Raw genomic sequence first — 15,259 nt, 5'->3', positions numbered from 1 at the left:
CCAGATGTCAGCGAGCAACTATGCTGCAGAACAGGATGTCGGATTAAGGAGTCTCCAGTGAAACCCGTGCCGAGGCCAGGAAGGGAGGGTGCTGGGTGGTGCCGGGAGCCCGCAGCCGCTCGCTGGGCTCTGCCCCCCCCGGGCAACCCATGCAGAGCTGCACACCCGGCAGAGCAGGGGCTGTGCTGCACCCTGACCCCAGCCCAGCTGCAGGAAGGATCTCCCCGTGTTCGGGTTGGGATGAGCGTGGTTTGGCTGTGCTGCAGATGATGGGCGGGCTGCTGCCTGTGCCCTGCGCAGCCTTATCAGTGCTGGGAGTTAATGTGTAACCTGCCCGTGTTTGGTTAGCACAGAAAAGCAAAGACGTGCTGGGATAGACGTGGCCAGGACAAGGATTTGGGCACCGGGGGACGTCGGACATCCCGGTAAAAAAAGAGCAAAAATCTTTATTCTTTCCTGCTCTCTGCTCTCTCTGCTTTTCCTGCTGAATGTGGTTGTGGTGAAGAGCTGAGTGCCTCTGCCCGGGGCACGGGGCTGCGGTGCCTTCATGTTGGGGACTTTGCTTTGGAAGGAGAAAGAGTGGCAGAGCTGACACACCAAATGGCACCAGGATGGGGACTGGGGGGGGCTGGAAAGTGGTGCTGGAGAGCTGTGGGACACTAGTAAAACTCATTCTTAGGACAGCAAACTCAGTTCTTGAAAATGAAATGTGCGCCCTATTTGATTAAAGAGGAGGAACTGGAGAACTGCGCCATCGCCTTCGGTCACCCTGGGGTTGGGATCCGTCCCACTGCACGGAGAGGCCAGGAGCTGCCTGTGCTCTGTTTCCTCGTGTTCTTCGTGTTTAGGATGGGGCCCTTTGTGAGTGGGTGTAGGGCATCAGAGTACAGCTGCAAAAAGCACTGACATTGGTGAACACTGCTGGAGAGCTGCGATAGAGCTCTGGTAGTTGCACCGGGATTAGAAGAAAGTAACTTCTTCAAATAAAGCAATCAGCGTTAATTGCTACCCAGCAGTTCTTTGATGTCTGAGGGCTCGGCAAGCTTTGCAGAGGACAGTTACAGCAGATATTGCAAAAGCTGCCCCAGCGAGTTTCAAATAAAAAGTGGCCTCTTGGAAAACCCTTTTAGTGGGAGAGCACATGAGCAAGAAACAGCTTTTCAAGTATCCTTTTAATTTACTTTAAACACTCGGTCGAATGTTTAGTTTGTGGCTAACCTGTTGTTTTTTGTAAGGAGCGAACTGCAAAATCCTTCTGAACCATAAAACCTGAGATTTTTCAGGGCTGGTTTCCTCTTTCCCTCTCCTGAATCGGATGAATGTGTCACAACCATAATCTCCTCTGAGAACAGCACACAGCAGAATGAGCCCCTTGTTCCTGCGCAGCTCCTGACGCTCCCTGCTGAACTTTGCCTCCTCCTGCTCGCACTGTTTAAATGAGAGGGCTGCTCAGATTATTTCTCCCAACGTGCTGACCACCAGGAATCAACTCAGAGACCCCCATGTGGCTGCCCCTGCTTGGGTCTGCTTGCTTTGCAGCTGTGGCATTGCGCAGAGGATGCTGCTCCAGCATCAAGTTCAAGCGAGACTTTCGCTTCCCTGTTTTGCTCCCTCGGGTTTGTGCAGTGGGTAGGAAGCAGTGCAGAACATTGCAGCAATCCTGTGGGTCCCCATCAAGCAGGCAATAGACTCTTGCTGCCTGGAAGCAGACTTATATTTCACACTACAAATGGTGTGTGCAGCAAGGTTATGCAGCTTGGGAAGGCTGAAAATCCCCAGCCCCAGCCTGTGCTTCCCAAGAGCTAACAGCTCTGGCTATAAGCTTCTCCAAATTCAAAGAACTGGGGGTAATTCTGCTCCAAAAACACTGTTTCCTCAGCTGTAATTTGGGCAGTAAATACTACAAAACCCAACCTGAAGCACTAAGTTCCTCCTGAGTGGAAGCATTGGATCTTCCAGGTTGTGGGCGGTGAAATCTGATTTTTGTGGCATATTCCAATTACAAAAGAATTCTTTCAGGGTCTGACTGTCTTAACGAGCAGCCAGATCTGCTCGCTTATCACCAGATCTAATTCCCTGATCCTTCTACCAAGAAAAGCAGCAGTGTGCTCCTGTGGCCAGGTTGCAGCACAAAGAGCTCCTCTGTCTGCCTGCAAACAACTGCTCCTGCGTGGGCCTGTGTGTGCTGGGGAGGGCGTTTGTTTGCTGTGCTCTGCAGCCCTGCTCTCATCTCCCAAAGAATGGGCGGTGCAAGCAAAGAAAGCACGTAATTGGTGGTGTCAGAACCTTTTGGAAGATTAATGCTTTATAGATACAAGTAATTATGGCTTCTGTAGGCTGCTTTGTCTTTTCTCCCGGGGGTGAAGCTCTGTTTGCTGTGCATGCTGTGAGTGTAACATGGGATCCTGGGGTCCCTGCCCAGAATGATCTTGCACGTAGAAATCCCAAGGGCTGCTTGTTGTTCAGTGGGCACTGGGTGGATGTGGAGGTGCTACCAGCCATGGGCAGGGCTCTCCGCTTGGGGTGGAACAGCCCTGTCAGTGCTCCTCAATTGCAACAGGTCAGTGTGCATGCCTGCTGCAGGCTTGCAGCTCCTTCCTTTGCTCAGGAACCACATCTCCAGGGTGATTAAATCATCGCCCTCCTTATGGGATAGGTTCTCCAGGTCTTACTCCATTTCTAATACATTTGGAAAAAAAATAAATCATTTCCAAAGGTGCTTTCAAAAATGCTTTCTCCTTGCTAGGAGCAGCCTAAGAGCACGCACATTTGCACGCAGCAGCCCTGCAGCCTAACACATCTCCTCTCTCCTGTCCCAGCCCACACTGCAGCCCGTGACATGCCTGGGAAGGACCTGGGGCTGGGCATGGCTGCCTGCAACTCAGACAGCTGTGACAGCATGGTCAGCACAGCCTCCAACCACTCGCAGCGGGTAAGTCGTCCCATTGCGCTCTGCCCAGGCATGGCTCACTCCCTTCAGCATGAGATTTCGGTTGGATTTCTGCTCAAAACCACTGTGGCAGCACAAGGACCTCACAGATCCTGACCCCAAAACGCTCACAATCTCTCACACCTTCATGGCAGCGATCAAGCTCACTGCTTGTTTTCTTCAGGGAATAACACCAAACTGCGGGAGCCCTTGGCACAGCCCAGGGGCAGGGCAGGTTGTCCCAGCACCAGTAGGATAACTGGGTCACGGTGGCTCCAACGAGGGTGACTGCATCAGGAGAAGGCATCGAGCTGTACTCCTCCCTGGTTGACAAGAGATGGGTTTAGGAGTTAAGGTGGAGATGAGCTGGGACAATGGGTGTAGATGTGCAATTTTTCATTATCTGTTCCTTAAAACTTGTTTGTCTCCAAACACTGATTCCAAGATTGATGGCTTAATTACATCCTGTCTGACTTGGAGCATAATTGATATGTGCTAGGACAGAGCTCAGTCCTGGGCAGATTTTCCATTTGATGTATTGCAAACCAGAACCAAACCCTCTAAAATTTATTAGGGATGGACAAACTGGTTGCAGTATTGCATGGTGCAAGGCTTGGGAAGGCGCCTCTCTGCAAAACAACTCCACCTGGAACAATTTCTCCCCCATGGTTGTTGATCTGACACATGCTCCATCCTTTCCTGCACTTCAGCTTTTTAATGATGTATATTACATGTTGCACTTTGACTTGGCACTTCCACAGTGATCGTATCTCACGATGCTTGAAATGCAACAAAAATTAAACAGGATCTCGCTGTGTTCCTTTCAAGGCTGTGATATCAATGGTAGAACAAGGAGAGACACTGCCATCACACTGTGTGATTCTGTGATCCCCAGATAAATAAAAGCACAAAAGTGCTTTTAGTTCCTATCAGTACTTTTCTTTTTTTCCCTTCTTTTCTCAGAGCGATAACAGCTATGACTACTTATCTGTGGAAGAGAAGGAGTGCTTGATGTTCTTAGAAGAAACCATTGGCTCACTGGATGCAGAAGCAGATAGTGGAGTTTCCACTGATGAGACTGACTATGCAGAGGCCTCCCGGCTACCCAGGGCACGGCTGAAGAGAGACTCTGCTCCCCAAGGTAAGCTGGGAATTGGGCTCCAGCCCTATTTGCAAAGGATTTCCACACTGGGGTGAGCTTCCTTGGCAGGCAGGGAGGGAGCGTTGCCCCAGTTTTATTATTTGATAAGCAAAAGCCAGATGGCTTTCATCACTCCATGGGTGAGAGGAGGCTGTGTGTGGTGGGATATGTAGGGCACCAGCTGCGTTCTCCCAGGTGCTGCATGTAGGAGCTGCTAGCTGCTATCTAATGTGGCAAACAGAACTGCTGGGCAGAGCTTCTCTGCTTGTCATTACCAGACATGAAGAAGCGTTGTGTAAATGGTAAGATATCCTGTGTGCATGTGCAGCACAGTGCATGATTTCTCGCCTCTCTCTGCCTAGATCTGGAGAAGAGGGCTCCTCCTGGAAGCTCAGCTCAGCAGCATGCAGCTGACCAGAAGGGCACTGAGGGCTCCTCTGGCTTCCCAAGCTCAGCTCCAGCAACGGCACCAAGCCCAGGCTATCACAGCCTTCCTAGGAACATCACTGCAGCAAATGCACAAAGAGCAAACAGAGCTGATGGCAAAACAGATGCACGCACCATGCAGGACTCGGTGCCACCGGGTAAATCTCCACAGGAGATGGGCAAGGAGGGCAGGCTTGGCCAAGCTAACATGAGAAGAGAGGTGAGATCCCTGATCATCCCACCTCCAGCTCCCTTCCAGGACAACCAGGAGAGCCATGCAGAGCAGTCACAAAGCAATGGCTCAGATGCCAGAAAAGACAACACAGAGGAGAGTTGGACACGGCCCCGTCCAGCCCTGGGAATGGCTGCTGTCCCCAGTCCCACATCACTGCCACACCAAGAGATGGGACAGGAGACTGCAGCGCTTCCTCAGAGCCAAGCAAAGCACCCAGCAGCACAGGAGGTCCCGCAGGACCCCGAAACCAAGCGTGGGCCTCCCACAGCCCCCAAACCACGAAAACTGCCACCAAACATTATCCTGAGAACCAGCAAAGCCAGCCCAGTGCCGCTCGGTGCGGAGCCTGGCCAGAAGGTGAAGGTACCACCACCATCACCCGCCGGCTCTGCTGGAGACACTGCTGCAGAAAAGCAGCATTCAGGGCAGCTCGACCCCAAGGAGAGGGAGAAGGCCCGGCGGGAGGCCCTGGAGAAGCTGGGGCTGCCACAGGACCTGCAGGAGCCCTGCGCCCGACCCGGCCCTGTGCCACCTCCCTGCAACCAGGGCCAGGCAGCACCGAGCACAGCCCCAGCGGGTCGGGCCATGAACTTCAAATCCAACACCCTGGAGCGCTCCGGTGTAGGGCTGGGCAGCTGCATGGCCAAGGAGCCGGGCGTCAAGGGCAGCGGCTCGCTGGGCAAGATGTCCTTCATTGAGCGGCTGGCACCCAGCTTCCTGCGCAGCAGCAGACCGCGGCCCGCATCCCTCGGGGCGGGGAAGGACTTTGCTGCACTGAAGGAGCCCACCGAGGTGGAGAAGAGCAGCAAGAGAAGGTCGAGCCCGCTGCCCAGCTTCCCCCGGCCGACCCGCTCCTGCGTCAGCGTGAAGATTTCCCCCAAGGGTTCAACAGAGGAGCACCGGCGTGAGGCACTGAGGAAGCTTGGCCTGCTGAAGGAGTAGCGTTGGGCGAGAGCGAGGAGCACAGCCTGCAACCCTGCGTGGTTCTGCTGGATGAGCACCTGCTGCTGGGACAGCTCGGGGGGCAAACGTGGGGCCTGCTGCTCGTGGAGCCGCTCAGGACATCGTGCCTAATAAAGTAGTGCCACTTGTATAGGATGTTTTGTACACGGCGAGATATGAGCTGTTTGAACAAGTCAGCAGCCAGTGTGTGGCTGGGGCATGATCTACAGAATCATTAATGCATTTAGGGGCTGTCATGAAGGGGAAGCTGTGGGTTTGCTTTAAAAGGGGCTGCCTATGGATGAAGGCTCTCTGCAGAGAGAGACAAGGTTTTGGTCTCTGTGATATTTGTGATGCTGGTGCTCGATGGGGATGGCAGGGTTCTGCTTACAGGAGGAAACAGGGAAACAGCTGCTACCTCCAAACAGGGAATTTGTTCTGGAAAGGCAATGGGCTGTGAAAAATGGACTTGCCTTCAGAGCTCTGATCCCTTCACTCAGAGCTCAACCCCTCCTCTGACATTTAGACTGCACTCTCTCTCCTTGACAATCATTTGCACCCATAAGTCGAGAGCCTGGGGCGTGCAGTGCTGGGTGGGGGCTGGATGCTGCCCATCTGCACACCAGGAGCAGCCCCAGCTAGCCCATGTCCCCATGGCATCCACACTGCCCCTTTCTGCAGATTAGAAGGAACTTCAGCAGGGCAGAGAGCCTCATTAATGAGGGCAGCGGGATCAGGTGCTGCTGCAGCTGCTGCCTCCTATTGCTGAGCCCAAAGCCTGTGGCCCCAGCACAGCTGGTGTAGGGAGCTGCAGGGATTGCTGCTTTTCTTGCAGAGACATGCTTGCTTCTGTCCTAAAAATACTCACATATTATGTGCAGAGACCCAGAAACAGAACAAGGAGATACTTGGTAGAGCTGTGGTGGGTGCTTGGCTTCCTCAGGGCGTGCAGGAGATGGGCAGGAGAAGAGCAAGAGCGGTGGTGCAGGGGTGAGGTGATCGTTGGGCTGGATGATCTCAGTGGTCTTTTTCAACCTCTGAGTCTGTGATTCTAAGAACAAAAACAAAGCCCAGGTTCAGCCAGACTCCAACTGGGCTCCTGGGTTCTTGGTTGGGTACCTCCCAAAGCAGATCTGGTACTTTTTAACTCTGGGCATAATTTGCTTGATTTGTGTCTGAAGCAAAATTACAAATAATAATTACAAATAATAATAATAATAAAAATAATAAGAAAGTGAGCATAATATTTACAATATAACATGAGGAGTTGGTAAACATGCCCTCAGTGCCTTCATGCAGACTACACAGTGTGTTTGCACATCACAGCAATGTTTGTAAAGACCCAAACACTCAACGTTGCATTTTGCATTGGCTGTGTATCCACTTTTTAACTATCCATCCCACAACACTCAGACGTGTCATTTCCATGTCTGTGTGAGTCTGTCGCTGCCGGCCCAATTAAAGACACTCTTATATACATCTTTCATTACAAAGATCAAATTCAGGAGAAGTGGTTTGATAAGTTCTGGTCCCAAACCCTCCTGACTGTGGTCCCCATGGGCACAGTGCTCAGTGTGGGGAGCTCACAGCCTGCTGATGCAGAGCAGACAGAAAGACAAGCTGAGCCCAATGCACCCAAGTGCCTTGCAGCATTCAAATGAATGCATTTTTCTCGGGTTGTGGTTTGTTTTGCTTTACTTCCCAGTGATGCAAACTTACCTGATATGTCAAAACCAAACTCAAACAACGTCCTTCATTCCTGCTCTTAAAATCTGTGCTCAGCAACCACCAGTGAGTCCATCAGTCCCAGTGAGCCACTGCATCCCCCTTGGCAGCACAGGCAGGGTGAACACACTCCTGTTTCAGAGAGACCCCAGCTGTTCTTTGTTTTCCAATGCCCTTTAGCTTTGAAGTTCAGTAAGAGGCAGGATGGGTTATTATTGCTGCTTACAGAGGGGTTTGTGCACAGTGATAACACCTGACTTATTTCAACAACACTGCCCTTGCTACTATTTAATCATTAACTCTGATGGGCACTGCAAAACAAGCACAGGCTGTTGTTCTCGTTTATTAACAAACAGCACCTTCACAACTGTACACTGGGAAAACAAACTGGGGGCCCAATATGATGCCCATCCACAGTGCATTAAAGGAAGCATGGCTCAAAGGAGCTAATTCTGTAAATTATCTGAGAACCAGCTCTTGTTTAGTAACAGGAGAAGCCATCACTGCCTCCATGCAGTCCCTGCCTCTGCCTGCTGGCACCACCACTCTCCATAGCCATGTCCTTCGCTTTGTGAATAATGCTGAGAAAATATCCCTTCTTTCTTCCAGCTCTGCTCTATTTCTCTCCTTTTTCATCTCAAGGAGGTGGGGAGTTCAGGTGTCCCTGCTTGACAAGCTGGGGTCAGCCTAGGACACCTGGGGACCTCATACCCAGGTGAGCAAAAGGAGCAGCTGGGTGCTATCACTGTTTGTTACTAACCCTTCAAATCACCTCGGTCAAAAGCAATCAGCCTCCACCCAAAGCATCTTGCCACCCCACTGCTCATCAAAATGACTCAGGATGTGTTACCCGGTTCAACCGGCTGCTCTCAGGAGAGCTCATCCAACAGCAACACCGCTGCCTTTGGTCTCACCCTGCTGCAGCCAGAGCTCACTCCTAATGCAGGCACAGCTGCAGCAGTTGGAGTGCAGTGTGGGGACAGCGGGGACGTGGTCCCACTCCCTACTATGGGGCTGTCATTCTGCTGCAGCTTTGCATACCAGAAGTCCTTCTCTTCACCTTTTGTAAGGGGCCCATGGGATGCCAGGCTCTCCTGGTGGCAGGTCACCAGGTTTTGTCGCCCGTGCAATGTCCCACCAGCAAGGTGACAGCATACAATGCACCAGCGTGAGCATCCTGGTCATGGGGAAGGGAGAATCCAGCACAGACAACCCATGAGTGCTCATTCTTCTGGTGCCTGCGCTGAACCACTCCCATGCTGGACAAGGCAGTGAACAAACAGAGCAGCCTTAACCCCTCCTGTGCGGCTGGGCTCCTCTCACCTGCTTCCTTCCCTCACGGTGCCCTTCCCTTTCCCACCAGCTGGATGCTGAGCCGCGAGCGCAGCCCCTTTCTACAGGGAAGCAAATGCAGAAGCATTGCCGTGCCCCACCCTGTACCTGGAAAAATCAGGAATCTGCATCCAAATAACCAGAAAAAAAGATAGAAATCTACTCTCCAGAAGTGTTCTTTTCCCAGCTGTGACCTGCAAACTGCACGTCTCCCCACCAGGGCTCAGCAGCAGCATCCTGCTGCCGTGACAGATCCGCGGCAGCGACACGCGGTGGCAGTGCGCGACACGAGGTGACGATGACCAAACCCGATTCCCTCCGCCCGCATCCATCCCAGCGCCGCACCGAAGGGCAGGAGCACGGCTCCCATAGCAATGCACGGGGCGTCAGCTGTTCTCGCACTGATGTCACGCAGATGGCGAGGGAACGGTTAGGAAACAGAGGGAAAGGCAAGAGAAAGGAAGATGTGGGGCACTTAACCCAGTGCCACAGTTAAAATGAATTCACAGAATCAAAGGACCGTAGGGAATTATTAACGTCGGCGTGGAAGTAGAGAGGCTTTGTCTTATCAACAGTAATAAAACAATTACGAGGGCAACCTTTGAGCACACGGAGTTCTTCCCGGACTGAGGCACCAATGGAGCTCAGACCCTTCACTGCACCTCCTGAGCTGAGATCTCTGCTCACCCATGGGCATCAACTCTTACCCCAGTGATAACCCATGGGGTCTTGCAGGGTCACTGCTGCTCCATCATCTGTGTGAAATCCCAGCTGCCATCCAGGTGTCATCCGGACCCATCTGAGCCCCAGTTGTGGCTTCCCACAGGGCAAGGACAAGGACAAGGAGTTCTGGTTCTCACCTGCAGCATGGAGGTGTTTCTCACCCTCGGTTTTATGTGCCACATTTTATTGCAATCCAATTGTTTTGCTATCAATGTGGTAAAAAACAAATAAATGCCCTTTGGGAGACTGATATCACTGAAGCTGAATCGGTGTTGGGAGCTAGTTATCACACAGGTTTGGTACAAAGCAACAAAATGACTGCAATTTAAGTCATCAAACAACGATAAAGAAAGCAAAACTACTGGATAGAGATACACCTTCGTCCAGGGAGAATCTAAAGTGCTTCAAAAAGCATGAGGCTTCAAAGCATACCTGTGCCCCAGAAGTTTGAGAGTCCAATCTTTGCACCCTGGCACGTTGGGCAGGGCAGAGCAAAGCTTTCCAGCAAATGACATCTATTGGCTTTGCCATGAGCACCAAACCACCTGCTGCTCTCACATGGAGTGTGATGTCCTGCAAAGCCTGTGGGTATGGGGAGGGCAGAACCAGCCTGGGGTGTTTCCAGCATTGCTGTGTATTGACTGTGCTTCAATCCATCATCTTTATTTGTAGGGAAAACAGAGCAAAGTCTGCCACAACATCACAACTGTTGCTATGCACACTTCTGCCTTTCCAGAAGGGCAGTGCAACCCACCAACCAACCAACTTTAAATGCACAGCAGTTAAAATGCAGCACAATTAAATTAAGAAAGAAATTAATCACTACAAAATGACTGAGAGATCATGAAGATATTCTCAAGTAAAGTCCACGTGCCTTAGTAACATGCTGCTTTGATTTCTCAACTTTGATCTCTTTAGCTGATTGGCAATTTGGTTTAATCAGGCCATGTTGCAATGATCCAATATAATTTCCCTCCATTAACATGATTATAACTACCTGGAAATCACAGCACAGCAGTGCAGCTTTTAACACTGTAGAGCTGGGCTTGCTGCAGTGAGAAACTTTAACAACTGTTGAGGCAGAACACAGACTTTTGTCCTGGAATCTTTGAGAGTGTGGTGCCAGAGGATGAGCATTGGGGTGGTTCAGACTGCAGAAGTGGGGTGAAACACGCACAACGTTCATTCTTGATGTTAAGTTCTGCCTAAAGGCCCTTCCCAGCAAAGGGCATTTCAATGCTAGTAATTAAAAGCCATTCCTTTGTGCTACAACTTTGCATGTTGTCTGAAGCACTGGGGAATTCCTCTCGAACTGTGCAGTTTCTGCTCCTGGCTTCTTCATTGGTTTCCTTTCCATCATTAAGTGGCTAAAAAGGAGCACTCTTCAGGTTCCATATTCAGTACATCACTGTCATTTCTCCTATTTCTGTCATTATTCTGGCTGTCTCCAACTTGCTCAGCAATGCACTGCTGAACCTCAATACAGCAAAATCATTATTAACTCTAAACATCATTACATTAAAAAAAAAAAAAAAGAATTAAACATCAAGAGCTGAGCGGAGACCTGCAGAGGTGCAGATCAGAAGCAGAAGCATCCTAACCTAAGGTGGGTGATCCTCACTTTGCCCTGAAGTTATTGCAAAGAGGGTGCAGTGCTACCACACAGCAGCAGTGTGCACTGCTCTGATGGATTTCACTTTTGCAAAGGATGGATGTCAGTATGCAATAGATCTGCAATGTAAAGTTGTCATCTGTAGTGCAGGAAGAGTGGCATAACCCATTTCTGCTTAAATCTGCCATTGCTTCTAGAGCTAGCATAATTCTTTCTTTCCTCTCCTTAAAGCTATCAAATGGATTATTGCATTTTTGCAAAGAACACACAGAAAATTGAGGTAGATGAGGCAAGTTCTAATGTACATGGAGAGATGCTAAGCAGTTGTTATGGAGCAGCAGGTAACTAGCAGTGTTCTTGGTGGTGGAGGAAGGGCTGTTTAATCAGACGGGTGCAATAAAATTGGGCACGCAGACATTTTCACTGCAGAAAACTGAACTGAAGACAGGAAGAAAAAAAAGATGGGATTTATAATATTAGCTCTCTTTCTGCTATTTCTGTCGCTTTCTGTTATTTGCTGGTGGGCAGTGCCTAATTTTGCTGGTTGAGAGTAAAACTACCCAAATCCTGAGGCTGAATGAGAACCTTTGCACAGAAAGCTGTAAATAAATAAGTAAATGAATGCAGCTCAGTGACCCAACAGCATTGCAGTACAGATGCACAGATAGGACAGACCTGCTGGATGTGCTTTGCTTTAGATTCCATCTGATCCAGAAGTCGTTTGCAGCATGGGATGCACCCAGAACTCCAGGCACATACCAGTCCTCAAAGCTGCCAATCATGTGCAGCTCAGTGTGCCATAAATAACCCAGAAAATGCATGTTTGGTGCTGCAAGTAGAATGCATGTGGCTGGCACTCAGCTGGAGTTGCTCAAGGTAATTGGACCTGGAAGAAGCAAGATCTCCTTTTTAATTAGCATTTTCGTGGCGGTCCTGGAAGCACAGCCCAGGCATTTCCCAGCCCGGTGCTGACACTCTGCTTGTTGCTTCAGGGTAGGAAATGGAGGAGTGAACGAGTGGGGCTGTGAAGCTGTTGTATGGGATCCCAAAATATTGCAGCTGGGTGATTGTGCAAGCGTGGCACCCACCCCTAAGGAGGCTCAGAGCTACACCAGCCTGCAGACACTTCACATCCAGGCACTAATGGCCAAATGCCAGGAAGAACTTAGCAAGTTAATGCCAGCACAGAATGTATCATATAGGAAGAAAACCTTTTAGAATGCTAACCTGAGTTGCCAGCAGCAGGGCCAGCTAAATGATGGAGCTTTGGGAAAATTTGTGACTTCTTCATTAATTTTTGGGTGCCAGAGCTGCACCCACTGCCTCATACACTGGGGGAGAATAAAAACAAGGGGAACTGCCCAAAGAGGATGCAGGGCCAGCTGCACTGCCACAGCACTTCTGTCTGCACTGAAAAGGGAAGAGCACGTTTCTGCTGTCCCAGCCACACTTCCCATCAGCAGAAAGGCAACTGGGGCAGAGAGCTGGTTCTGAGCTGGGTTTGTAAGCCCCACAGCTGGAGGGAGTGCAGCTGGGGAGCTACAGGAGAGAAGCACATAATCCCAGTGCAAGGTGTGCAAAGTATGCAAGGTGAGCAAGACATGCAAGGTGAGCAACGAATGCAAGTTGTGCAAGGTGAGCAAGGCGTGCAAGGCTCAGGGAGTGAGATGCTGCATGGACCAAACCCACATCCAGGGGCACCTACCCCACATGCTGCTGCCGGGGCTCAGCACCATGGCTGGAAATAAGGCTCACGACAGCACTGCATTGTGGCCATTTCCTTATTCCTGTCTCCAAAATGCTTTGAGGTTAGCTCAGTGAGTTAGCAAGGATGAAATAAATCAATTGGTTTGTGCCAACTTCAGATTTGAATCATGGTGAGTGTCAAGTAAATCTCAAAGAATTTTAGTAGGGACTCTGTAGTATGAAATTCCAGTAATCGAAAGTCAATTTTTAACTTGCACAAGGAAGTAATTCCCCTCTTAAACACCCAAACATCACTTCTAAATCTGGAAATGGATAACAGCAGTCTGCCCAAAGGTTTTTTGCAAGAAGTTCAGTTACAGGTAAGTAAAATTAAAAGGTTAGAAAGATAATTGCACCTTACCAGGAGGAGCATAAGGCATGCTGCTGGGATTTTGCACTGAAAAAAAAAAAGAAGATAAGCATGTTTGACGGCCCCAGGTTGGGCTGCAGAGGTCTGGGCAAGACCCAGTGAGGTGCCATGGGTCACGGCTGTATCTGGGCTTGGTAATCACCATTGCCATCCTCAAACTCCCTGTGCATGCCTTTTTGGAGCTGTTCAGCTCTGCAGATCCAAACCACAATCTCCCTTCTGTTTGCTCACAGGGACACCAGCAAAAACCATTACCCAAAATGAGATTTGGAAGTTTGCCAAGTGAACATTCGAGAAGGGCAGACATGGAGGTTCTCCTCCTCTTTTTAGCTTTGCTGCAAGGTGAGTCACCAGGAAAATCTGCAGGCACAAAAGGTTCCTGCTGGAGGTTTACTGCTCCCCATCACTACAGAGCAGGATGGCCAGGGCTGGTGGAGCTTTGCATCTGGCATCCTGCTTGGGATGGTAAGGTTCCCCATCCACATAGATGTTCACATCTCTAACTAATGCACTTCTTCCCTCCTTCCCCAAAGAGCCAGCCTCAAGCACCTTGTATGGGCCCAGGTTTTTGACAGGTGCAGTTGGAGGGTCCATCACCCACCAGTGCTTCTACTCCATCACGCCTGCCAACAGGCATGACAGAAAGTTCTGGTGTAAAAGGAAGAGAGATGGGATTTGCTACACCATCATCTCCACCACCAACTTCATCGCAGAAGACCACATGGGCCGAGTGGCTCTGGAGGACGTCCCTCAGAATGGCACCTTCATGGTGACGATGACACAGCTGAAGGCAAGTGACACAGGGACCTACCGCTGTGGCATTGGCCCCACCAACAGCAACCTCTACGTCAGCCTGAACCTGACGGTGTCAGCAGGTACAGTGATGGGACAGGGAGAGGGTCAGGCCCCCTTTGCCACCCTTTGCTTTAGGCAGTCGTGGGCATAAAACCCACAGATGTGACTAAAGTACCAACGCAAAAGGAGGTGACACCCACCCTCTCTGTCCCTGCAGATGTGGGCACGCAGAGGCCAGTTGAGCTGTTCCTTGGGGAGCTCCGTGGCTCTGTCACCATCCCCTGCCCACCTGGTGACAGCTGGGGTGGCACCAGGAGGCTCTGGTGCAGAGTGGGGAGAAGCAGCTGCATCCTTATTGCTGACACCGACGGCTATGTGGGAAAGAGCTATGAGGGACGGATCCATATTACCCCCCAGGAGAGCTCCGGAGCATTCAAAGTGCTGATAAATGATTTAAGGCCAGAAGACATGGGGCTGTACACATGTGGGATGGGCAGCCCAGCTGACTGGAACAGCTGGCAGATGGTAGCCCTGCAGGTTACCACAGGTAAGAGGGGGCTCTGGGGGGCTGCTGTGTCCCATGGGTTCATTGCCACATCAAACATCATCATGAACTTCTCCTACCTGCAGTCCCTGCCCAGCCCCGGAGGGCGAAGTTTCTGCATGGCAGGGTGGGGGACTCACTGTCCCTCAGGTGCCACCACGACCCTGCAGGCAGCTACACCAGCAAGTACCTGTGCAGGTGGCAGAAGGCCAGCTGCTCCCTGCTGGTGGACACCGATGGGTTTGTGCACGAGTCCTACAAAGGGCGCATATGGATCAGCAGCAGCATGCAGGACAGTGGGACCTACACTGTGGTGATGAGCCATCTGCAAGAGGAGGATGCAGGGTGGTACTGGTGTGGGGCCAGAAATGGGCATAGGGAGCACACGACCTCCATGAAACTGCTCATTGGGAAAGGTAGGCGATGGCTGGCTGGAAACACAATCCTTCTCCTTTTGTTAATCACTCTTCCCCATATCCCTTCATGGACACCCCCTTCAAATGCTTTCCTTTGTTCCGTGCATAAATGTAGTGGCATTATAAGAAACATTTGAGCTTTCTGCAGAAATCTAGTTTGTTTGAAAATATCATTGATCATTCACAATGCAAAACACCAGCACGTGACATCCTGAGTGCAACACGTGCAGCATGGAGATGTGCTTTGCTCTGAAGGTTATCTTGCAGTTTTAGGAACCTCAGCATGCAAAAACAGGGATGCAATTCACTCTTCAGCTATCAGA

At 50.7% G+C, this 15,259-nt stretch overlaps 2 protein-coding genes and 1 long non-coding RNA gene across 5 annotated transcripts in view; 2 read left to right on the top strand and 1 right to left on the bottom strand.

Annotated features, from left to right (window-relative positions):
• Positions 1–395: 395 nt before the first annotated feature.
• On the top strand, positions 396–5,829 carry C28H1orf116 (chromosome 28 C1orf116 homolog). The gene is made up of 4 exons (XM_010724179.4): positions 396–425; positions 2,820–2,932; positions 3,893–4,070; positions 4,433–5,829. The coding sequence occupies exons 2-4, from the start codon at positions 2,840–2,842 to the stop codon at positions 5,671–5,673; spliced, it is 1,512 nt and encodes a 503-aa protein (XP_010722481.2). The 5' UTR covers positions 396–425; positions 2,820–2,839; the 3' UTR covers positions 5,674–5,829.
• Positions 5,145–15,259, bottom strand: part of LOC116217470 (uncharacterized) — a 20,477-nt gene continuing 10,362 nt past the window's right edge. Inside the window, exons 3-5 of the long non-coding RNA XR_014879877.1 lie at positions 9,886–13,208; positions 7,393–7,530; positions 5,145–6,724 (exon numbers count right to left, since the gene is read on the bottom strand). This is a non-coding gene — a long non-coding RNA (uncharacterized LOC116217470). The remainder of the gene's footprint in view (positions 6,725–7,392; positions 7,531–9,885; positions 13,209–15,259) is intronic.
• The window catches only part of LOC104914489 (polymeric immunoglobulin receptor), a 9,765-nt gene continuing 5,424 nt past the window's right edge, over positions 10,919–15,259 (top strand). For 2 of the 3 annotated variants that reach the window (XM_031556965.2, XM_010724181.4), the window contains exons 1-5: positions 10,919–11,059; positions 13,415–13,523; positions 13,715–14,056; positions 14,194–14,523; positions 14,607–14,936. In XM_031556965.2, the coding sequence (XP_031412825.1) occupies positions 13,442–13,523; positions 13,715–14,056; positions 14,194–14,523; positions 14,607–14,936 (1,084 nt within the window). In that variant the 5' untranslated portion in view covers positions 10,919–11,059; positions 13,415–13,441. Of the gene's footprint in view, positions 11,060–13,264; positions 13,524–13,714; positions 14,057–14,193; positions 14,524–14,606; positions 14,937–15,259 lie in introns of those variants that run through there. The other variant, XM_085210171.1, reaches the window with a different exon arrangement.

The sequence above is a fragment of the Meleagris gallopavo genome, chromosome 28 (genome assembly GCF_905368555.1).
Source record: "Meleagris gallopavo chromosome 28, MGAL_WU_HG_1.1, whole genome shotgun sequence".
Taxonomy (NCBI): domain Eukaryota; kingdom Metazoa; phylum Chordata; class Aves; order Galliformes; family Phasianidae; genus Meleagris; species Meleagris gallopavo.
This window is presented reverse-complemented; position numbering and strand designations above follow the sequence as displayed.